Source organism: Natator depressus, chromosome 10 (genome assembly GCF_965152275.1).
Source record: "Natator depressus isolate rNatDep1 chromosome 10, rNatDep2.hap1, whole genome shotgun sequence".
Classification (NCBI taxonomy): Eukaryota; Metazoa; Chordata; order Testudines; family Cheloniidae; genus Natator; species Natator depressus.
The window spans coordinates 21,887,575-21,911,166 of record NC_134243.1 but is presented as its reverse complement, the minus strand read 5'-3'; the positions used below and the strand labels follow the sequence as shown (position 1 = coordinate 21,911,166).

Sequence of the window (23,592 nt, the reverse complement as noted above, 5' to 3'; positions counted from 1 at the left end):
CTTCTGTTGGTATCAAAAATGTTAAAAACACATTATGATGGCAAAGGTTTTTAGTGCAGAGCTCATGTAGGTTAGGGCAATAACCCAGGAAGGGGGGTCTTTCCTTTTTAATAAGATGATGGAAAATATCTGCCATGGTATTTTTGTTTAACTTTTTTGCAAAACTTACAGGAATTGGCAAATAACTCTTACTGATCAAACCATAATTTCTTCACCCTCTGCTACAGATGTTTGTATATATCTGAGTAAGCATAATAATGTGTTCTTTACCATTTCCTGTAACTTTACATCATCATTTTGAAGTGAGAAGCATAGAACCATTAGCATGAAGATGTTTTTGGGAGCATTAGAACCATTTGTACACATTAAACAAAGCTCGATTGTTCTGTATTAAGATGTTTGAATTTTTGTGTAATAGTCTTCATCATGACAAAGGTCTTATATTGTGGTTAGTCTGTACAGGCAGCTGTTTTGCTTTCAGATTATACAGTCTCTGCATTGTGTAATTCAAGTTTATTCTTGTAACTCTTCAGTTAATTTTGACTAACAGAAATACTATAGATTTTTAGGATGTGGTTGAAATTCCAGCTACTGCCGAACAATCAGGTTTTTATCTTGGCACTCATCAATAACCTTATGGAAGCAACACTAAATATTACACTAATTTGATTACTTGCTATCAGAACATTTTCCTCTGAGTATATTAACCATTTCTCAGCCTACAATGAATTTTATATATAGTTTTATGCCAATGCTAGTTTGCAAAATTCTTTTGTTCAGAGTTGCTTTCTGATCTTTAACCTTAGTTTAAATGCTGACTGAAAGATTAATTACGTCACGTTTTAATTTACTTGATTAAATGGGACAGGAAGTTAGCCATTAACTAATGCGTGTGTGCACATTTTATGCCTATTTCCCCCAATAGTTTCTTTGAGGGTTAGGTTTTAACGTGTTAATTTTACAATTACAATGGAAACATGCTGTATTCTCTATATATTGTCTTTTCCAGATTCTAATATGAAGTTTTCCTTTCATGTGTCTCCTTTTCTTCCATTCTACCAAACACTATACTATACTACTGTTAGCAGACATAATGAATGGTGAGAATTAGAGTGCAGGTTTTTCTCAGGTGGCAGATACAAAAACTCTGCAACCATAATTGGCTTGATATGATGATAATAGTCAGTAATACACAGGATCTGTGGCGGCAGAACTAGAACCACATCAAGAAGACTGACCCTGGAAATTATTCTTGTACCCTGTTAGAAAGGGGAAGCTACTGAGAGCTTTTACCACTTAAATAACTTACCCAAAGAGAGTGATTGAAGTGGTTCTCCAGGCTTGCTAACATTCATGGAGTCAGGAGAGGTATGTGAAAGAGCCCAGAAAAAGACAGGAAGCATGAGCAGAACGGCCAATATTCTAGAGCAGTGTTTCACAACCTTTTCGATACCAGGGACCAGCACCAGTCCATGGAACAGTGATTGAGAAACAATGTTCTAGACAAATGGGGAAGAAAAGTTTTCTAGAATGGCAGATGAGGAATATACTAAATTTACAAAAGTATGTGTTTGTAAGACTCTGGATATAGCATTGTCCTTTTGTTTTAAATACAAATCACTTTTTTCAAAATTTAATTCATATAAATCTACAGAAAGCAGATTTTAATTACACCTCTTTCCTCTGAACTGGATCAGAACCATAAATCGTTTACTTCCCAAATACCCCTGAAATGAATGTTTCACTTGCCTCAAAATGAGAGCTGAAACCTTGATAAATAGCTGTCTAGTTAAAATGTAGAACTACATTTATTCTGTCTACTAAGATATTTTTGTCACTGTCTAAAGCTAATATATCACAACTGACAGCCTTCTACAGCAGCAGTCAGCTTGTGGTATAGGGTGAATGATTATTTTCCTCAGTGCTAATAGAACTTTGGCCTTTGAAATACTTTGCATTTAGGTACAGTGTTCTTAGAGAATTGAACAGGAATAATAAATGCCATGTTTGGTACCTAAATATCCACTTGCTCCAGCAGATGAGACCCCCTCTGCTGTAGTGGCCCCATTTTCTTCCTTACTCCTTTCTTCCCGTTGCATCTTAACTTCTTGTTCTAATTTCTGTCAGTTTTTTAAATAGTTTTGTCTATACATTACACATAGTGTTAATCTGACTTACCTCCACTCTTAATGAGGATATCGAAGAGATCATCCATCTGTTGACTGTGTGCATTTGAAATCTGTAACGGAGAGAGAATTTCTTGTCATGCAGACTCTAATATAAGATGTGATTGATGCCAGCTTCCCTCAATAACACTATTAACATTAGCTTGGATTATGGCTCTAGATTTTTTTTTTAGATGACTTTAGCCTCACCAGTAAAAGCTGGAGTAATGCCATGCTTTTAAATAATACTTTGAATGATATTAGAGGTGGTTGTCATCTGTTTTATAGTGTTGTCACTGAGGGGATTAGCATGAAGCAAATCAGGAAGCTGCTGAAAGGCAAGGAGAAATATTTTTTTTTAAATAATGTAAGTAATGATGTATTTAATAGCTTTTTAAATAGTGGCTGCTTCTACCACATAAGCCACCAGCCAAGACTAGTGGGTGGGCTACTGGTTTTATATATATATAAAATATATTAAATAGCGTTCTAAAGAAATTATTACAATGAAATACAAATAAAGCAAATGAGCATCTTGCCTTGCAACTGTCTTGAAGTCTCCTCATTGCCAATATGAATGATGTCATAGTGATACTTTAAGGCCCACAATCCAATATTCCTCATAATAGTACTGACAACACTCATTAAAATGAGAGGGTCTTTTTGAGTGGTCCTGCTAACATACCTTTTTAAATGTTGTTGAACAATTTTACACAAATACAAACAATGAAAAAATAATTAATCGTACACTTATCAAATACAGCTTGTCCATTTTCAAGGTATTATGGGTCAGACAAGCTCTTTAAAGAGCTGAAGACATGCAATGTCATTTGAAGGGTAATTATTGCTAGATTGGTAACAAGGTGTCATATTTGATAATGTCACAATATTAATTATTTCCATACAGCTAATATACAGACAACCAACCAATATTTTGTACATCTGAAATAACTGAATTTATCCTTTAGATAAAATTAACAGAATCATGAAAAACCAGAGCTCTTGGAGTGAAGATCACTATATATATCCAAATGCCAATAGGGTAGGTCTGAGCAATGGAGTACATGCAGGGAAATCCTGGCACTCGGACTCCAACACACTGACACTGATTTTAAAAATTCTATGTAAAAAGGGAAAAAATTATCTGATAGTTATTTTCTCTTATTTAACCTACCTCTCGCTGACATGCCTGCATGTTGCGGGTCTGTTTTATGGCCTCTTCATAACGTGGAGGGTCTTTTGTCTTGGTTCCTGGATTGCTGAATAGAGTGTGTTGTATGATATATGGTTGGGACTCCGATGATGAGTCAGGCTGTGTGAAACAACACCATAATGAACAAACAAGTGAACCATATTGGTAAAGTAAACTATTCTTAAGGGGATCAGCTATATAAATAGTAGATTTACCCTGGTTCTCCAGTCAGATAACTATTTAGCTGATAGTGTGTGATTACTTTTAACTGTTTTACAGCTAGATTAGATGTATGTATTCTGTATGTAAAATATTCATATACACCCAGCACTAATTCCTCATGCTTACATTTTCTTAATAAAAAAATGTAGCAACAGCCTTGTGGAGAAGAAGTGAGCAAATCTTACCTTATTGGGTCCGTTTTGCACTGAGGGAACCTGGTTCTTCCCAGCATCAAGGCTAGTGTTTAATGCCTTATTGATACAAGGCTGTTGTAGTGTTTTAACAGGTGGATTTTGATAGGGAAATACTGTATTTGATGTATTAGGTGGGAAAACCTGTAAAGGATTAATATTTTATCAAAAGCTAACATTTTTATATTCATAATCATGGTTAAATGACATTAAAATCATTAGGGAAAGTAAAAGCAATTATGCTTGCTTTCTTATGTATTTGTTTGCTTAACTTCTACCTGGGAAAGTGATTTTTCTATAACTACAATAATTGTCTGTATTTTTCAGTGGATTAGGCAGAAGAGTCTGGAGCAACTGTCAGCACTGCTGTTCTTGGAGAGAGACTGTCACTCTGCAATGTTGAGCCTTTACTCACCTGAAATTTATAATACAGCTTCAGTCTGCCTGAAGAGTCTGGCAAAAGCTTTTGCTCATGATTATACTTAAAAAATATCTAAACGGCTTTCCTCTCTGATTTTCCAGGAAGCACATGACCTGTCTGTGTTGTTCTGAGAGGACATGGTTTCTGGCACATGAGAGGCATAAAACAATTTAAAGTAACATCTCCACCTAGTGGCCAACCAATAAAGCACAATTGTACTAATTTCTGGCCTGATTTAAATTCAGACTAGTTCTTAGAAAAAGATGATATAAACTCCGAGTGCATATCTAAAATACGTGCCAGATTAGGGGCTCCCTTTTGTAAACCTGGATTATCAAAACTACGTAACAGTAACGTCTACCCCTTTAAGATAAAAAGTCCTTATTTGAGTAGGTTAGCTAGTATTTGAGCACAATCTAAAGAAATAAATGGAAAAATGGGAATAATGTTTTTCCCATCAATACAATACATGCTTAATAACAAAGAAATACAACAGCTAGTACTAATATAGTAGTTTTCTTTCATGATATCTACCTTATTAAAGTTTAAGGCCCATCAGCCCCATTTTTTCACATCGGGAAAATATGTTGCACAGAGAGGTTAACAACTAGGTCCAGAAAGGTGACTTAGACTCACCAGTGCAATCCCTAAAATGTGGGCATCCTGGGGTGTAGTGGAATCCACAGACCCAAGTTATGTACCAAAGAACAGGATTCATACAACCCAGCACACTGAGCAGGAAGCTGCCTAAATTAGGCAACAGAAAATGTCAGAAAGGGGTGTGGTCTAACTCCTGGCCCTTAAAGGGAGTTGGGCCCCTAATTGTGGGCTGCAGGGAGATGCTTCCCTCCACTCTGCATTCACAGCCCTGGAGTTAGGCCAGACCTGGTTTAGGTACCTTTCTCTCTCTCTCACACACACACAGGGAGGAAATACATCCCTTCTGTGTTCTATAGCCCAGTGGTTACAGCACCCACTGGGTATGTGGGAGACTTTGGTACAAATCCCCACACGCTGATTTGAAACAGGGTTTCCCGTCTCTAAGGTGAGTACCCTAACCACCAGAGTAGAGGGTATTCTGGGGTAGGTCTCTCTCAATCTCCCCTGTAGAAGCTGTTTCACTTTTTATAGAATACTTAAATATTCACTGGAGCAGGGCCTGGAACCTTGGTTTTCCAGATGGGCACCCAAACCACCAGGCTACAGAATCATTCTTTCTGGCCCGCTATATAGTATGCAGTAAACCATGTTGTCTGCCTTAGAAAGGATAATATTTCCTAACAGAGAATATAGGTTACCCATGTAGCAAATGGTAACAGAAATGCCTCAAATTACAGTATATGATAATTTCACATTTATATCTCATCAGTAGTCACAAACCTTTCTGATTTGTTGGGCCTGACTGAGCACATACTGTGTGACAGTATTTTGTTTTGATGGTGGACCATGCATCTGTGCTGCTGTCTGAACTGGACCAGAAGATGAAACAGGCGCAGATGCTTGTGATGAAGCCTGAATTCCTGCTTGTGACTGAGCCAGAAGACAAATGAAATTTACACAATGGCATTTAATATTTTAGCTATTTACAGTATAGTTATGGCATAATCAATAATCCTCAATTGTGGTAATTTACAATCAGTCAAGAAGTCACATTGTTTGAATACTGTTTCACTTTCAGATTCCACTGAAGCTTTACAGCCCAACATTTGAGTATGTAAAAGTAAAATAGAAGTAGATGGGCAAACACACAGTTGGACTTGGGAGAAAAGTCCCAATACACATTTTGCAAATGACAGTATTTGGAGTTATATGCTCTGATCCAGTATAGATCAGAAAATCTGAATAGGATACTTTCTGTACAGTCTGGGAAAACTCCATCAAATCCTTATTGACAGAGACTGCAAATGAAACAGCAAGAGCACATGAATATATAGTCAAATATTTGTACACAACTGAGAAACCCCCTTTCTATACACCTGTTCCTTGAACCTCAAATGTATGGTAATGTAAATCCCTTATCCCCGCTCTGCCCCCAAACAAAAAAAACCCAACATCCCCAAAACATTAACAACTTTTCTATGCCAAAGCTAATTCTCCCCCAACACAATCTGGGCAGACTGTTTTCTAAACAAAGTGTACCATCACTGCATGCTGGTATGATAGGTGATACTTTTAAGTCATGTTTTTTTCTTCTTAGCTTGGTAGCCTACTAAAACTAAGTGATGTCACTACTACAAAGTCTGAATGAAAGGAGATCAAGGAGACTCACAGTTCAGTAGTACAGAATGTCATGGAGATCAGTTGCACTAGAATCACCTAACTGATTTATATTGTGGAGAGTGGGGTTGCTGAAGCAAAGAAAAAGGAGCAAAGGGTTGGATCTGCTGCTTTACCTGAAGGTTAGGGGAGCAAGGAGTACAGTGGCCCATGTGGAGAAGAGCTATTTGCATATCCAAGAAGGCAGCACAGGTTCCAAGCAAAGAGATGATAGGGCTTCCCAAGCTACACTGGCAGGGGAGATCCCAGCATGTGGAGGGTATGTGGTTGTTGAGGCCAGAATTAACTGATTTTGGGAGAGCCTAAAGCTGATTAATTAGAATGTAAGTGGATGTGAGAATTAATTTTATCTGAGGGGTGGGCATCAGAACTGATTTTATTTATGAGGGAAGAACTGATGACTTGTGTGGTGGTGGGAAGTCAGAGTTGATTTACTGGGGGCAGGAGAGAGTGCATGCGGAAAAGGATAGAGGACTGCAGGTACTTGTCTCTTGGGCTAGTAGGCTTAATCCCTGGAAGAATAATTGTCATGGAAATTTTTCAAAAAATCTTTGCTAGAATGCACAAAAAAGGACTCATCTAGGAAATGCCTGCGTGTGGGAAAAGAAGCTAACTGAAAAGATTGGCTCTTGATAGTTTCTACTCAAGTCTAATGCAATCGTGAAATAAGTCAATATTTTTATAATTAAGCATATAAACAGCACTTTTCTACTCTATATAAAAAATGAGTAGCATGGCTGACAATCATAATGGGTAATTTAAATGATTAAAGTTAGATAAAACATTTCATACCTGTAGCTGTATATTGCCCACTGGTAGCTGCACTGAAGTGGCTGAATTTGGTCCTTGGATAGACAGTGGGAGTAGCAACTGTGTTGACCCATGGGTAGTTAGTAAAGCTTGAGGCTGGGCAACAACTGCAGTTTGTGGCTGCCTCTGTGAACTCACATAGAATTGAGACATTACATTCTGTGGTTCAGCTTTGGCCAAAGGTACCTCCTGCTTGATAATGACAGCCTTTTTAGCAACTAGGTTCTGGCCACCAGTAGACACTGGCTGTCCTAAAGAATGGCTGGTTACAGATACTGGTTGCCTTTGACTAGAGCAATCAGTGAGAGTGTTTTCATCTTTGATAGCAGCATTTAGTTGTTTCTGATCCAACATAGTTATGGAGTTAACAGGAGTCTGGGATTGCTGCTGCTGACCCTGTTTTTCAACCTTCAGTTGCATTTTCAGTACTTCCACAAGTTTCTGTTCTTGTTCCAGTTTCCTTTTGAGCTCTTCAATCTGCTTCTCTTTTTCTTGAAGCTTGCGGTCCTTTTCTGCTGCATCAAGCTCCATGCTTGAGATGCTTCCACTAGCATGACTCAGACTGTCTTCATTCACAGTCATTCTTAGAGGTGAAGTACTTAAGAACTGGGATGGTGACATCATGGTCATCATTTCCGTGAAAGTATCTGTCATGTTTGTGTCATCTGTGCTTAGACTTGATTGTTCTGAAGAAGATGGTGAAATGGGCAAAGGGGAGCTAATGCTTTCAGTATGTGCTAATTTGAAGCCAGTTCCAGCAGATGATGTTTCTGAAGGAAAGCTCCCTACTGATTTATTTAATGTTGTAACAGGGAATGCCACAGTTACCTCCCCTGTGTTACTGATGACACCAGTAGAAGTGGTTATTGCAACCACTTTATTAGTATTGACACCATTATTATTAAGATCTTGGTAGGGTTTTAGACGCTCAATAAGATCTGTTTTCGTTCCAGACACTGGCAATCCCCTTAATTTCAATTCCATCTTCAGTTCAGCTACCTGAGGATAAAATAAGACTTAGTTTTCAAAACAAAACCAAACCAGCATGTTGTTTTACCTGCATTGGATTTTGCTAAAAGCATATTCAGCATATTCACTATTCATTATGCACTCGTCTTTTGTGTGCAAGAAAGAGATTATAGCAACATTTATGTAAAAAACATATCTATATAAACAAGTTCCTTTTGGTGGAAAGCCAAAAAATCATTTTAATACTAATACATTGCTATACAATAGACAAACATTTCAGATAGCACTGTAAGCACACTGCATATTTCTTTAACGCAAACAAGACTCATCTGGGAACTATGAAAGTACATCATCTCTTCATTTTGGACTGAAAACTTCTGAAACAAATCTACAGTATCTGACAAATGTGCACATTAAAGCATTGAATACACAAAATTTGGCATGTTGAGTCACTTCTTTATGCCAGCATGAGACAAGGTTATGGGACCTACTGTATCAGAAGTTTATCAGGAGGATTGGATGACTCAGTGCATTAGTCACCTTTAGCTAAAAATTGACCAAATATTACCATATGCCACCTGGGTTTCTTTTACAAGAATGAAAAGCATAAGCAATTTAGCTATCTAACTTCTGGTGGAGAGAGCCTGGATTTTCCAGTCAAATAAGTATACTGACTGACATGCTCACTGGGGTTAAACTATGGACAGAAGGGGTAAGTTACAGTATGTATTTTATGTAATTCTTTTAATCAGAATTTTGATTTAAAAATAAATGGTTACTTACCCTATAGTAGCTGTGGTTCTTTGAGATGTGTTGTCCACATGATTCCACTCTTGGTGCACATGTACCTCATGTGCAAAAGACCGTATTATTTTGGCTAACAGTGTCCATTAGGGCCACACCTGCACCCTAAGTGCCCCCAACAAAGAATATACAGGGCAAAGTAGATCCACCTGTCCCTCAGTTCCTTCACCAATGCCATAGGAGTAGAACTCTGTATTTGCATGAAAGTACAATGGAGTGTGGAATCTGTGTGGACAACACGACCCAAAGAACTGCAGTTACTGTAAGATAAGTAACCATTCTTTCTGAGAGTGACTGTGCACATAGATTCCTCTCTTGGTGACTAACAAGCAGCTATCTGGTTGTGTGGAGGTCGGTACTAGGAGTCCTACTTAAAAATACTGCAGGAGAACCCTCAAAAAACTGCCATCCAATTTCTGGAAGCCTGTGTTAAAGAATAGCACCTTGTAAATGTGTACAGTGAGCCCTATGTAGCTACTCAACATATTTCAGATACAGGAATATTCCTCGAACAGGCAGTGGATGCTGCCTGAGCCCTAATGCAATATGCTTTAATGTGGCTTGGTGGATCTACTCTGGCTAGTTCATAACATGGCCTTATACAGCTGGAGACCGATTTGGATAACTTCTGTGAGGATACAGTTTGCCCCTTAATTCAATCAGCAAAGGCCATAAATAGTTTGGGCATCTTCCTGAATTATTTTGTTCTCAGTAAAAAGACAGTGTCCTTGCTACATCAAGTGTATGAAACCTAGCTTTCCTAGGGTCGAGTGAGATTTAAGAAAGAAAACCAGGAGGTGAATAGATTGGTTTATGTGGAATCTAAGAGAACTTTAGGTAGAAACTTGGGGTGACATCTAAGAGTGTCCCTAATTTTATGAAATATTCTGTATAGAGGATCTGTCATGAGAGCCTGAACCGGCTTTACTCTTCACGCCAGAAAGGCAAGGCAGTATACGTTGACAGCTAGGACAGGAATCAGACTCATCAACCCTAATGCTATATAGAGGACAAAGGAAGACAAAGGAAAGTCCTGAACTGTGGGAAAAACATGCAATGAGGTATTTTAAGAATCTAGCCACTATAGGGTGGGGCAAAAGTTTGGTCCTGGCTTGGGGGGTGATGAGCAGATGTTGCTGCTCTATGGACACTTATACAACCAATGGACAATCCAGACTGTTTCAGAGCTAGCAAATAGTCCAGCATTGCTGAAATTGGTAATGCTAAAGGAGACAACTGGTGCTGGGATGCCAAACAAAACCTGGTTCCATTTGGCTTCGTATTTTAAGTCTGGTTGAAGATTTCCCTGCTGTGAAGCAGAATGTTCTGAACCTCAACTGAACAGCTTCTTTTGGTGGATGTCATCCAGACAATATTCAGGCTGTCAGGTGTAACAGTGCTAGATCCAGGTACAGTATCTGACTGTTGTTCTGAGAGACAATGTTGGGCAAAGAAGGTAAGGCAATTGGTGGCTATGTCGAAACGCTGATGGAGATCTGAGTATTAGAGCTGTTTTGCCCATGCTTGGGCTATCATGCACCCTGCATCCTCTCTCAGTTTCCTCAGAAACCTCGGTATTGTGGGGACCCTGGTGTCCAAGAGAAGAGGACATCTGTCCAGGAGTCTGGGCTTGCACCCCTTTCTGAAACAGAATGTCTGCTAACACTCAATCTGGTCCATGGCAAACAGATTTCTATTTCTGGGAATCCCACTTATGAAAGGTGTTCTCTGACTGACCACTCATGGCTGACAGAACTGTCTCTCAGTTGATTTATCAAGACATTCTGAAGACTGGGAATACTCAGAGCCACTGGGTGATTTGATTCAGAATGCACCAAATTCCATAGTTACATGGACTCCTGACAAGAGTGGGGATGATCTTGCTTCCCCTTGCTTGTTGACATAGTGCATAGCTGTGGTGCTGTCTGTCAGCATTGCACCATTTTACTTGCATGCCAGGTGGATTGCTCTGAGCTCTAGGATATCTATGAAGATGAGTCTCTGTGGAGGGACTATAGTCCCTGAATTTAAAGGCAGTCTAGACGAGCCTTACCCCAATCCCTGAACAATGATTAGTCACCAGAGCCTTGGTAAATAGAGGTGCTGCTAAGGGCACTCAGTTGCACACTTGAAAAATGTCTTTCCACCAATTTCACAAGAAGAGGACTTCTTGAGGGACCATGCTTATCACGTCCATGTGGTGCCTGCTGGTAGATATATTGATGTCAATCACCTTTGCACGGGAGCTTAGGTGAAGTCTGGCATGCTCTGTGACAGGAGTGCATGAGGCCATGTGTCCTAGAAGTCTGAGACATGTGTGGACAACATGTTTGGAATCTCTGGGAGAGGTAAAAAACTATACTTACTATATGACCTATTGTATTATATAGTAGGTTAAATAAATCACACAGTGCACAGAAAAGCAGATACTGCAAGAGTGTTGTCTCACTGCCATGGGCAGTAAGAAGGAACTGAGGAACTGCTGGGCCTGCTCTGCCCTTTATGCCCTCAGGTGTGGGCTGTTATGGCACTTCAAGTGCAGAAATGTCCCCAAAGGACACTGCTGACCAACAGAATCCAATCTTCCATGCCTGGGACGCATGTATCAACAAGAATGGAATCTATATGTGCACTCAAATAAGAACTATATTTTGCCATTAGTAATATTTTACTAGTGGCTTTCACAATAATAAGAATATCCCACATGCCTACTCTAGAATTTGTTAAACATTGTTAAACATTGTCTACAGCTGATCTAGATGATTAGCATTTCCAACTTTCAGGCTAAACTGGCTACATGTTTTGCTTGTTTTATATGAGAATGACAGCTTTGAAACCAGTAGATTGCTGTCCCAACAATCTAATCTTCAGAATCTTCCTTCTGTGTTTGGATAAGAAACCAAGATTCACTGGGTTAAGGAACACAAGGCAGAGAATAAACAAGCTGGCCACTAGATTTCTTGCTATTCCCTCACACAAAACTGGGAGCATTTGTGTCAAAGCTAATGAAAATATTTGAATCTGAACACCACAGACTTGATGTTCTTCATATCCATTTTCAAAAGTGGACTGACATCTTTAATTCCGCAGAACAGGTTCTTAATGAAGAAAGGACCTTTTATACTGGAGCTGGTAGAATACGACAAAAGTGACGTGTGAATATTTTTGTGAGTAAACATGGCAGGTTTATTTCATGATCCCAGTCTGTGGGTTCGTATTATTCACACAACTTCCTTTTCAGGATTCACAAAAAGTGAAGACATTTTCATGAATTTTAGCATGAATGCTTAACTGAAAATTCGTAAGGAATCAATGTGTTGTTCAATATTGCTATTCATTATTCTCCTGCTTAGTTTCCATAATCCAGTCAGGAAACAAAACAATACTGTGTGACATAGCTGACCAGTCATACATCACAAATGGTGAATACACTAACAGCAGGAATGGTTCATAAACAATTAAGAGACAGGAAAAAAAGGTCTAAATTTGTAGCATAATTAGCAACAAATAATTCAACCAGCCCTACTGCATAGGACCAATTAGCAAAAGGGAATTCTTGTTTTGTTGTTTATAAAGGATATAAAAATACTACTGGTAAATAATGTAGTTTCTGTATAGAAATTTTAAATTATGTAAGATGGACCAAATATAAACATATATAAATATAGAGGTGTGCCCCACTTTGTGTGTACAAAATTATTGTGCACACATTCTGCACACTTCACTTGCTTGCATAGGCAGCAGACAAGCCAATTCTATTTGTGCACACAGGTGACAGTGCTCAGAAGTGTGTACACAACAGGAGAAACAGATGAGTTAAGGCCCCAATAAAATTTAGCCCATCTTTAATGGTGTTATTTCTGTGCAGAAATTACAGCAGTCACTTCTCTGAATGTCTCATTAGGGGATCTGTTTAAACTTATAGTGCTGACTTAAACCTCTGTATTAGAGTATTATAACTCTTCATAGGGAACCATTAATTCAATGTCAAAATCTGTTTGTGGTCAACATTTAGCATATAGTCTGCTTCATCTAGATACTTTCATTCTCCTGGGCAAGCCTTCATATATTGAACAGATAAAGTATGCAAATATTCTATGTTCCTTTCTTATCTGAAGTAGAGAAGTGTTGTAAGGATTAGATAAAATTTATAAAATGCTTTGGACAAGAAAAGAGCTTCTTAGAAACCGGGGGGGGGGGGGGGGGGAACTAAATAAAAGCAAAATATCTAGATTGGTAGTAAATGAAATTGACAAAAACATTTCTATAAGATCTCAGAGGAAATGTAAAGTACATAGAAAAATAAAATCCAGGCTTATGCCTGTCAGTAACATTTTGAAAGTTATAACCTTTGCTGATATTTGCACATAGACAAATCCCTCTTCATTTTTACCTTCAGGTCATCCAAGCTTGAAGGAAGCGGTCCTGGTTTCCTGCTGGGAATATTACTGTTCTGTCTTGGTGTGCAGGCTACCGACGTAGGTGCGCTGCTGCTCAAAGTAGACAGGGGTATATTCCCGTTGTTGTTCTGTTTGTCACTGAGGGGTCTGCAAGTAAAAAACAAAACAAAAAAATCAGTGCTAGCTATTATGGTATTTACTTTTAAGAAGCAGTAGTACTGAATTTAAAATTTATCCACTTAATGGCAGAAAACTGACTTTTCCTCAGATGCAAAATTACAACAATTAATTAGTTGGACTCATTAAATATTTCAAATGATTCTTGAATTGCTTGCAGAGGAAAAGTCTACTGTGGAAAATATATTGGTATTTTTTGTAGTGTACAGTTAGTCTTACAAGTTCATGTTTAATCACTTTTATTACACTACTAAAATATTAAGGAAATCTTGCCTCTAAAAAGTGAACAGGATTTATACAACCCAAGCTGTCTTTGTTTCAAATATCGTACTATTTTTTCTATTAATGCAAGAACACCACAATCAGATATCAAAAACACAAGAAGAAATATTGAAATTAACCAAACTTCTGCTGCTTAGTGCAGTAAACTAGGTTAATAATGTATGTCACTCTATTTTAAAAGCTGTCTTCATATGCAGATTTACATATTTAGAATTAATTAAAGAACCTTTGGAGTGTGATAATTGTTTAAGATATATGTGAACAAATGGAGCCAAGAAGAAGAGTTTGCAAATTGCACACTAACATTTCAATCTCTTTCCTATCATAAAAGCTAAAACGAACATTTTCAAATTAGATACCTAAAATGAAGCATCTAAGTCCATATGTAGACACCTAAGTAAGAGTGGCCTGATTTTCAGAGGAATTGAATATGCACATCTTCCTGTAACTTCACTGGAGACTGCACATTCAGTTCTTTTGGAGGAAAACTGGTTTTATTTATGTGCTTACATATGGGGTTAGGTGTCTAACTTTAGATATATAGCACTGGAAGTTTTGGCATAATTTTTTCATCTGCCAAACTGGTTTTGCTTTGCAAGAAACCTGGCCAGTCATTCTCAGAAAACAAAACTCATGTAAATTAATTGGTTGGATTTATTGGTCAAGCATGGATTCCTAAATTTCTATAATAAAACTGCATCATATGGCCACAGAGCAAGTGGGCCTGCCTCTTACTGACTTTGTATTTGTGATTACAACTTTCCCGGATAAACAATATTGTACCAGGAAAATGCACATTTTGGTAGAGACATTTGGACTTACTGTTCAAATGCAAATTGTACCTTGCTGAAAAGGCAGAGTACATATTTTATAATAAATATCCAAAAGATTATGCTAGGTTAATCTTTAATTTTGTTATTCTGAAAAAAGATCAGATCAGAGAGTGGATCTGTGTGTGAAAAAAACTAATATGTTTAGCAGCCACTGAAATTCCATACTTCCACCTCATCTTTCTGAACAGCTGCACTTTTCTTTCCTGGTTTGTGTAATTATGCCCTTATTAGCATTTCTAAGCAACAATGTATACCTCTTAATATCTCAAGGGTCTTTTAAAGTGGGGTTAGCAAGATTTTTTTTTTAATGTTTCCATCTGTTATGTAGAATAATTCTTACTCGGTAAGAAAAAACAGTTACATTGGACATGTGTGAGCACTCGAAGAAGAAAAAATGGTTGCACATATCCATTTCAACGTAGGTGCAGGCATGCCCTGAGCACAGTCACCTGAATTTTTTCCCTTAGTGGTACCCATCGAGTCGCTCTAACACCTCCAGTTGTAGCATGCTCATAGTGCGGGAATAAGGGGCCCTGCTGAGCTTGCACCCTTTCAGTTTCTTCTCACAGACCACTCCAAGAAAGGGGACAGCAGGTGGGTCTTGGAATGGATATGTGCAATACATCTAGAAGAATAACAGTTACAAAAGGTTAGTAACTGTTTTTTCTTCTTCGAGTACATGTCCATTCCAATGTAGGTGATTCACAAGCAGTTGCACAGGAGGTAGGCTTGAAGCTTAAGGGCAAGCTGACTGCAACACTGCGTGGCCAAAGTAGGCACCGTCTCTGGTTTGTTGAGTAATGGCATAGCGTGCTGAGAACGTGTGCACCGAGGACCAGGTCGCAACACGGCAGATATCTCGAATAGGAACTTAAGCTAGTAAATCCGCCAACGTGGAATGAGCAGTCAGGTTCGGCGGCGGGGAGACCCCCCACAAGTTCATAACATGCCTGCATATATGACATGATCCAAGATTAAATCCTCTGAGTAGGGATGGGGAGCCCCTTTCATGCTCTTAGCTATCGCTGTGAAGAGCTGTGGTGATCTACGGAACAGTTTGGTCTTCTGAACATAGAATGCCAGGGCCCATCTGCAATCCAAGGAGTGCAGACACTGGTCTTCCCTATCTGTGTGTGGTTTAGGATAGAATAATGGTAGAAAAATTGATTGGTTGCAGTGGAATTGAGAAACCACTTTCGTGAGGAACTTTGGATGCAGGCACAGCTGCACTTTATCTCTGAAGAAGGTTGTATATGAGTAGAGCTCCATGTTGGTCATGGAAGTCGCAGAAGTCATGGATTCCGTGACTTTCTGTGACCTCCGTGACAGCCAGTGTGGCTGACCACAGGGCAGCCCAAGCAGCTGGCTCTGGGGCCAGCCGCATCATCCACTGCTGGCTCTGCAGCCACCCATTTGGGTGGCCTCGCAGCCAGGGGTCCCAGGGCAGCTGGAGCAGCTGCTGTCGGCAGCCCCCAGGCAGCCAGAGCAGCTGCTGCTCAGTGGCTCCTGGCAGCTAGTGCTGCTGGCCCTGCCCCAGCAGCGGCCCCCCTCCCCAAGATTTAGTCGGGGTATTTATAGTATAAGTCATAGACAGGTCACGGGCTGTGAATTTTTGTTTATTGCCCGTGACCTGTCCATGACTTTTATTAAAAATACCTGTGACTAAATTGTAGCCTTATATATGAGGGTTCCAAGGTGAGGGCGCGGAACTCTGAAACTCTCCTAAATGATGTAATGGCCACCAAAAAGGCCACCTTCCAAGAGAGGTCCAACAGTGAGCATGTCACTAGTGGCTCAAAAGGCAGGCCTGTTAGTTTCAACAGGACAAGGTTTAGGTCCTGGGGGAAGAAGGAGAATTCGTTCCTTTATCTGAGGGAATACCCTCTCCAGGCCTTTGAGAAAACAAATTACCATTTCATGTGAGAAAACCAACCTATTGTCAACCTTAGGATGAAAGACTGAAATGGCCACCAGGTGGACCTTGACTGAAGAAAAGGCCAGGCCTGGCTGCTTTAAAAGCAGAAGGTATTCCAGAATGAGCTGTAATGAGAACTGCATAGGCAGAACTCCGTGCTGGGAAGACCAGATGGAGAATTGTTTCCACTTTGCCAGGTACATCACTCTAGTGGAGGGTTTTCTACTGTCCAATAGGACTTGACAAACCTGCTCTGAGCAAGCTTGCTCTTCAGGGTTCAGCCATAAAGGTTCCAGGTCATCAGATGAAGAGAGCTAAGGTTTGGGTGTAGAAGCTGGCCATGGTCCTGTGTGATCACGTCCAGACCTGAGCAGTGAGGGAAGTTCCAGCAACCATCATGGGTGGTACGAAGGAACTGAAAGCGCGTGGGCATGGCAACGCCCCTTATACTGGCACAATGAGTGCGTGGCACCAGAGGCACTAGAGCCAAGCCAACAGATACCACCACTAAGGGAAAAAATTCCGGCAACTGCTCGGGGAGAGCACACACCAACATTGGAATGGACATGTGCAAGCACTCAAAGAACAAACTGCTGTTACAGCATGCAGGGCTAAGCTTGTTGTATTAATATCAGTTTAAAATGGATTTTAATTAACATTCCCTGCACTTTCTTTGTTCAATTTGATTCAAGATAAAAATATTTTTGTAATGCCTCTACATGTAACAGAATGAGCAGCTGATACCACATGCACATCACTGCTTCCAAAGATAGGATACATGGCAATTATACAAATGTCATTGGTTACTCTCAGATTATACTTTTTAGTTATTTACTATCAGGTTGTTGTTAAGGAAGGCTGGAAACAGAATGCTACATTGCTGTAAATTAGGTTCTCTCCATCATGGGCATATTGGGGATTAATGATGTTTCTGAGTCACTCATATACTATGGTGAGGGGAAAAAGGGAGGGGCGTAGAAAGTACCTAGACAGGATTTTAGGTCCAGATTTTAACCTCTTGTCACATCTTACAAAGCCCAACATTCCTTCTTATCCAAAAGTCTCTCAACCCCTCCAAAATGCCCCAAACAGCAACACTGGGATAGCAATAGCAAAATGTGCATAGAAGTTGCGTTCTGTCTCTGATCTGCCTGCTTGTGTCATAAAGTATGTGTAGGCAGGGTGTTGAAAGTTACAAGCATTCATAAGAGATCACAATTCTTGTGAATGTAAATAACATGTTTGATTAGAAAAATATAGCAGACAAATAAAGGGGCGGTGCTTGCATATGTCCATAGACCAAAATTAAGCCAGTAGGTCCAGTTATAGGTTTATCAGACTTTACTGTCCCTTCAGTAAATCAAAACTATAGCCTCATCACTATGTGTGCTGCTAAGAGATGCAGAGAATTGGAGACTGAGGAATAGGTAGTATAGAGGGTATGTGCACTGACCTACCTTTAGATATAACCACCTCAAATCATGGTGAGTCACCATCCCCTAATATAGGGTTGGTGCCTAACATGCACAATTTAACCTTAACAAATTCTACATTTGATGTGTATTTTTTCCTTATTTAATAAAAATGCAAATTCATCCCTTTAAAGGGAAAAACTGACAAAGTTTCACATACTTGAGCGGTGCAGGTAGAATTGTCTGGTAGTTGTAGTGTTGTTGCTGTTGGCTCAGGATCTGCAGCTGCAAAAAAAGCTGCTGTTGCTGTAGCAAACGAGCATAATTGGAGTCCATCTGTGGCTCGTTCTTCTCGCCTTTCTGATCAGGTGGGATATACTGATGGTACTTCAACTTCTTTACCCTCGGCTTAGGTTCTTTACATTTCTTGCTCCGATGCTTGTCATTTGGGTTCTTGGGATGGCTTTGCTGTTTAGAGACAAAGTTAGAAAAAATTATAAAATAAAACAGCTATTACACAGACATCTTTACAAAGCGATTGTATGAATAAATGAAGTTGAGGCATAAAGGAACACATCAGTTATGAAAAACGAGATGGCAAGAAATAATGATGTCCATTATAGTCATCAGCTCAGCTGTGGCCATTTGGAATAGAATATACAGTAGAACCTCAGAGTTACGAACTATCAGTTGACCACACACCTCATCTGGAACTGGAAGCATGCAATCCGGCAGCAGAAACCAAAAATAACCCCAAATACTGTACAACACAGTACTGTGTTAAATGTAAACTACTAAAAAAATAAAGGGAAAATTAAAAAAAAAGTTGATAAGGTAAAGAAACTTTCTGTGCTTGTTTCATTTAAATTAAGATGGTTAAAACCAAATTTTTCTTCTGTATAGTAAAGATTCAAAGCTGTATTAAGTCAATGTTCAGTTGTAAACTTTTGAAAGAACAACTATAATGTTTTGTTCAGACTTACAAACAACCTCTATTCCCAAGGTGTTTGTAACTCTGAGGTTCTACTTTAGATCTTTTTGCCATTTTAGTAAGCTATACATTTTATTCAGTTCAGTCAAAAAGACCAGACATGTCATGTCCAGTTAGATTCTAAATGAAGGTTCCCTACTAATATATGAGTATCTGTCAAAGAGGGAACTTCAGACCACTTTAAAGATTCCCACTAGCTCTGTGAAACAGTTTAATCTACATGACATCCTACTTACATCAGTAGATCACTGTAATACTGTATTAAGTAACTTCCAAAAAAAGCAACCATTAGAAACACTCACAAGACACTCTGCTGCCACATTATGCCAATGCTTACCACTTTACTGCATTCCACATCAAAAGCTAACAACCACATTGTGCTAAACAAATAATAAATCCTCACAGGAAAGTAATCTGTTTTGGTCCAACATTGCCTAGAACAACCTTTTATCACTTAAATTATACATTGGTAAAAAAAAAAAAAATTCAGATTATAATGTGGTTCATATCAACTAATATATATTTTAAAGGTGTTTTCATGACAGTCTGCAAGTCCATAGTGTTTCAAGTGGTGCATGAAAAATGGATGATGATATGCTCGTCATAACTATAGTCTGTAAGTGACAACAAGGATGTTCTCATTGTTCATACTTTTAGTTTCACAGATATCATTTGTTCATTGACTATGTCTTATTGTTGTACCAAGAACCAGTGTGCAGATGCTCAATCATATCTTTTTCTAACTACACAAAGAAGAATGGTGTGAATGGTAGGCATAATGTGCAAGATGCTGTTGCACTGGCTGGTTTTATTATTTATTTTATTGAGCAATTGGTCTTATATAACACCATATCAAACAACGCCACAGACATGGATTTAAAAACACAAGAACATAAGAGATACAAAGTGAAAATCTGCCATAGCAGCAGCACTTATTCCTCCTACCTACTATGCATAAGTTGGTCACAAGTCATGTGACAATATAACAAACTCCCCCACCAGACGGAAGTTCCACCTCAGCTGCCTCAGCCCTCCAACATCACCTGCTTAAGCAGATGGGCTTCGCAGCATGCCTGGAAGGTCAACAAAACCATTAGGAAGAACATTCTGCCACCAGTCTCAGAGGCTCACAGACTTTAAGGCCAGAAGAGACTATCACGATCATCTAGACTGAGCTCCTGCACACTGCAGGCTATAGAACATCACCCACCCACTCCTGCAGGAGGCCACAATCTCTGGCCGAGTTACTGAAGTCCTCAAGTCTTGATTTAAAGACTTCAAGTTACAGAAAAGCAACCATTTAATCTAGTTCTGACCAGAATTGACCCATGCCCCATGCTGCAGAGGAAAGCGAACACCTCCCCACCCCAGGGTTTCTGCCACTCTGACCTGGGAGAAAATTTCTTGGTGACCCCAAACATGGCAATCAGTTAGACCCGGAGCACATGGGTGAGACACACCAGCCAGACATGGGAAAGAATTCTCTGTAGTAACTCAGAGCCCTCCCCATCTAGTGTCCCATCACCAACTGTTGGAGATATTTGGTAATAAGCCATATGCCATTGTAGGCAACCTCATCATACCATCTCATACCACCATACCATTAAGGTGGGCTACCTTAATTGATGAGTCTCGTTAGAGTTGGTATGGCAACACTCTGTACATTGGTATGGCAACACTCTGTACACACTGTACATTTTCTCTGTAGATAGATATATATCACAAATGCATGTAGCCAGCTGCTGGTAAAAGCATTTGGTAAAAGCATTTCTGGGCCCTGGTATAATGTGATTATCCAACAGATCACCCTTGATGGGGGATCCACCAGTACCCCAGACTGCGCCCCCCAAGTAACAAATGGCAGCCAAATACTCTCAAAGGAAAAGATATCAGCTTCACCATATTGTCTATTTGCTTCCTCCAACCTACCAACCACACCTCAGTCTTATTAACAACAATATACAGACTGAGGTCCAAACAGCCAGTTCTCATCCACACCTCAATCTCCCCCAGATGTTGGGGTTAGGCATTCAACAGCCTTGGGTGAAATGGAGATATAAACTTGGGCGTCATCAGCATGTTGAAAGCAATTCAGTCCAGACTCTCACTAACCCTCCTTAAATCCACAGTATTTAAAAAGACAACTTGCACTAGTCTATATATGTTTACGTTTTATGATTTAAATATTCTAGTAATTTAATTGTCACTACTAGCATAGTTCTGCTTTTCATAGTAAGGCTAATTTTCAATTACAAAGAATATCTTTCTCCTCATGATAGCAAACAAAGTGATAGATCAGACCTTAACTGCTCTTACAGGTACACAATAAAGTTAATGATGAAAAAGACAATTACTATACAAAATCATTAGATTCTAAGGAACACAACTGCTCAACTTGGGCACGAGTGAGAGGGAAATCACCAAAAATTCTTTTTGCAAACTCTCTTCCTGTTACTAAACCATTTACTACAATTCCACATTCAGTTCTGGTAAAAACAATTTTCTTGTTCCTAAGGAAACCAGTCAAAACAGCTAAAGAAAATTTATGTTCACAACTGCCATGACACTATCCCAAATTAATTCATGTTTAATTATTCATTTTATATGTATAGATTTCTGATTTTTATTCCTTAACTTCTAATAGTAAACCAGCAGCTGATCTCTCAGATTAGCTCATTTCCTGAAAAAAAAAATAATCCCACACTATAGAATTTCAGAAAGTGTCAAAAGTTAAAAGCAAACTGAGCTTTTATTTTCAAAATAAAAGAATCCCCTGTACATTTCAAAACAACAGAATGTCATTTTTTTCACATAAAATATCAGGGTAAGTGTACAGTGACCCCCACAATATGACCAGGACTTAACTATCACTGCCACAAGTGTTAGGCTATGTCTACACTACTGCTTTTAGTGATAAGGCTGTGCCGCTACAGTGTAGCTGCTGTTTGTTGGTAGGAGAGCGCTCTCCTGCCGACAAAGTGCTGTTCACACCCACGCTAGTCATCGACAAAACGTTTGTCTTTCAGGGGTGTGTGTTTTTTTTTAACACCTCTGAAAGACGAAAGTTTTGTCTTTCACTTGCCAGTGTAGACAAAACCTTAGAGAGAGAAGATGGGTGAGGTAATATCTTTTATTGGACCAACTTCTGTTGGTGAGAGAGACAAGCTTTCGAGCTTACACAGAGCTCTTCTTCAGGCCACAAATGTTCATTTTTTCTAACAAACTCTGAAAGGAAAACATACTGTAATGCAGAGGAAAGTTGCAACTTGGGTAACAAATATATTCTATAGTAAATGGCATGTGCTCTTTCAGATAAATAATTTTACCTTTCCTTTCTTTTTAGTTTGATCATGTTGTGGGTATTGTTAGGAGTATCAAATTAAGATGAAAAAAGGTAGGTGTACTATACAATTCAGAGAGCTGTATGAAGACCAAGTAAATCAGGACACATTGTGAAAATTCACAAGAATCAGTGCATGCTGTCACAGTACAATTCATAGTCAAAGTAAATATTGTGTATCGAGACAAGGGTATCACTAAAGAAACCAGAATCAGGGAAAGCTGTTTTTCCTGTGCTTTTTGTTGGCTACAAAATAACATTAAGGCAATTTTAACGCATATGGGCCTGTAGACAAAAAGTACATATTTGAGAAGCTTAGATTTTGTGGATGATATGGATCTATTTGCTGGGTATAAAGAGTTTAACAGGGGATTATAAGGAATCATGATTCTTAATAGCATGAGGTTTCAGAGAAGAAGATAAAGGCAACAATTGCTGTAAAAATAAAAATGTCACAAACCTAAACCAGAGCAGTTCTTGGAGCACTCTGTCTGCATCTTCATTCTTATGTTCAGAAAGTGCCTCATTTTGTATTAATGGAGCAGACTCAAGTTAGGCTGTTCTTTTTTAAACTCTAGACTGAAATTATCAGTTGGTATAAATATACATTGCAAATGGCTTTGCAACAAAAGGAGGAATTTTACTGCCATTATAAAGCTGATTCGTTGTTGCACCTGTTCTGGAATTTGTAGATAGCCGTTTTGAAAAAAGTTAAGGGCAAGACAGTAGCCTAAAGCAACTGTCTGCAGTGGAGTGGAACTATAGAAGTGCTGTGCTTCAGTGTGAGCACTCTGGAAGAATTTTGGCTGATTCAAGAAGGGCTCTGCAACTCAAAGTGGTGCATCACGTGTTTTCTGGGTACAGAGTGGACAGGCCATGGCCCTAACTTACTTGCTGCTCCCTTTTTGTGTAGCTAGCAATTACACTCCCTCGCTCCATTGTAGCTGTCCATATGCAGGGGCCTAAATGTCTATATGCATAATCTGGTCCTAAATTTTGTCTCCAAGAAAGATCCTTTGAGCCTTCATTGCTAATTAATTAAGACCCAATCCTGGCATAAAAAATGTCCTTTGAGGAAATTTTTACTCTTTCCATTAAGACATGCATATAATTTCTTAATTACTTGCAAAAAATCTCTCACTGAGGTTTTGTTAAAATATTCATTTAATTCATTTACTTTCTATTTAGAAT

The 23,592-nt window shown here is 39.0% G+C and overlaps 1 protein-coding gene and 1 long non-coding RNA gene across 11 annotated transcripts in view; one reads left to right on the top strand and one right to left on the bottom strand.

The window, feature by feature from the left end:
- The window catches only part of LOC141994918 (uncharacterized), a 39,345-nt gene extending 34,950 nt beyond the window's left edge, over positions 1-4,395 (top strand). The window contains exon 3 of the long non-coding RNA XR_012641220.1: positions 4,098-4,395. This is a non-coding gene — a long non-coding RNA (uncharacterized LOC141994918). The remainder of the gene's footprint in view (positions 1-4,097) is intronic.
- MRTFB (myocardin related transcription factor B) overlaps positions 1-23,592 on the bottom strand; it is a 196,094-nt gene that overhangs the window by 10,466 nt on the left and 162,036 nt on the right. For 9 of the 10 annotated variants that reach the window (XM_074965428.1, XM_074965427.1, XM_074965433.1 and 6 more), the window contains 7 exons: positions 18,291-18,538; positions 13,445-13,598; positions 7,261-8,277; positions 5,572-5,721; positions 3,765-3,914; positions 3,340-3,477; positions 2,179-2,239 (listed from right to left, as the gene is read on the bottom strand). In XM_074965428.1, the coding sequence (XP_074821529.1) occupies positions 2,179-2,239; positions 3,340-3,477; positions 3,765-3,914; positions 5,572-5,721; positions 7,261-8,277; positions 13,445-13,598; positions 18,291-18,538 (1,918 nt within the window). The remainder of the gene's footprint in view (positions 1-2,178; positions 2,240-3,339; positions 3,478-3,764; positions 3,915-5,571; positions 5,722-7,260; positions 8,278-13,444; positions 13,599-18,290; positions 18,539-23,592) is intronic. The other variant, XM_074965434.1, reaches the window with a different exon arrangement.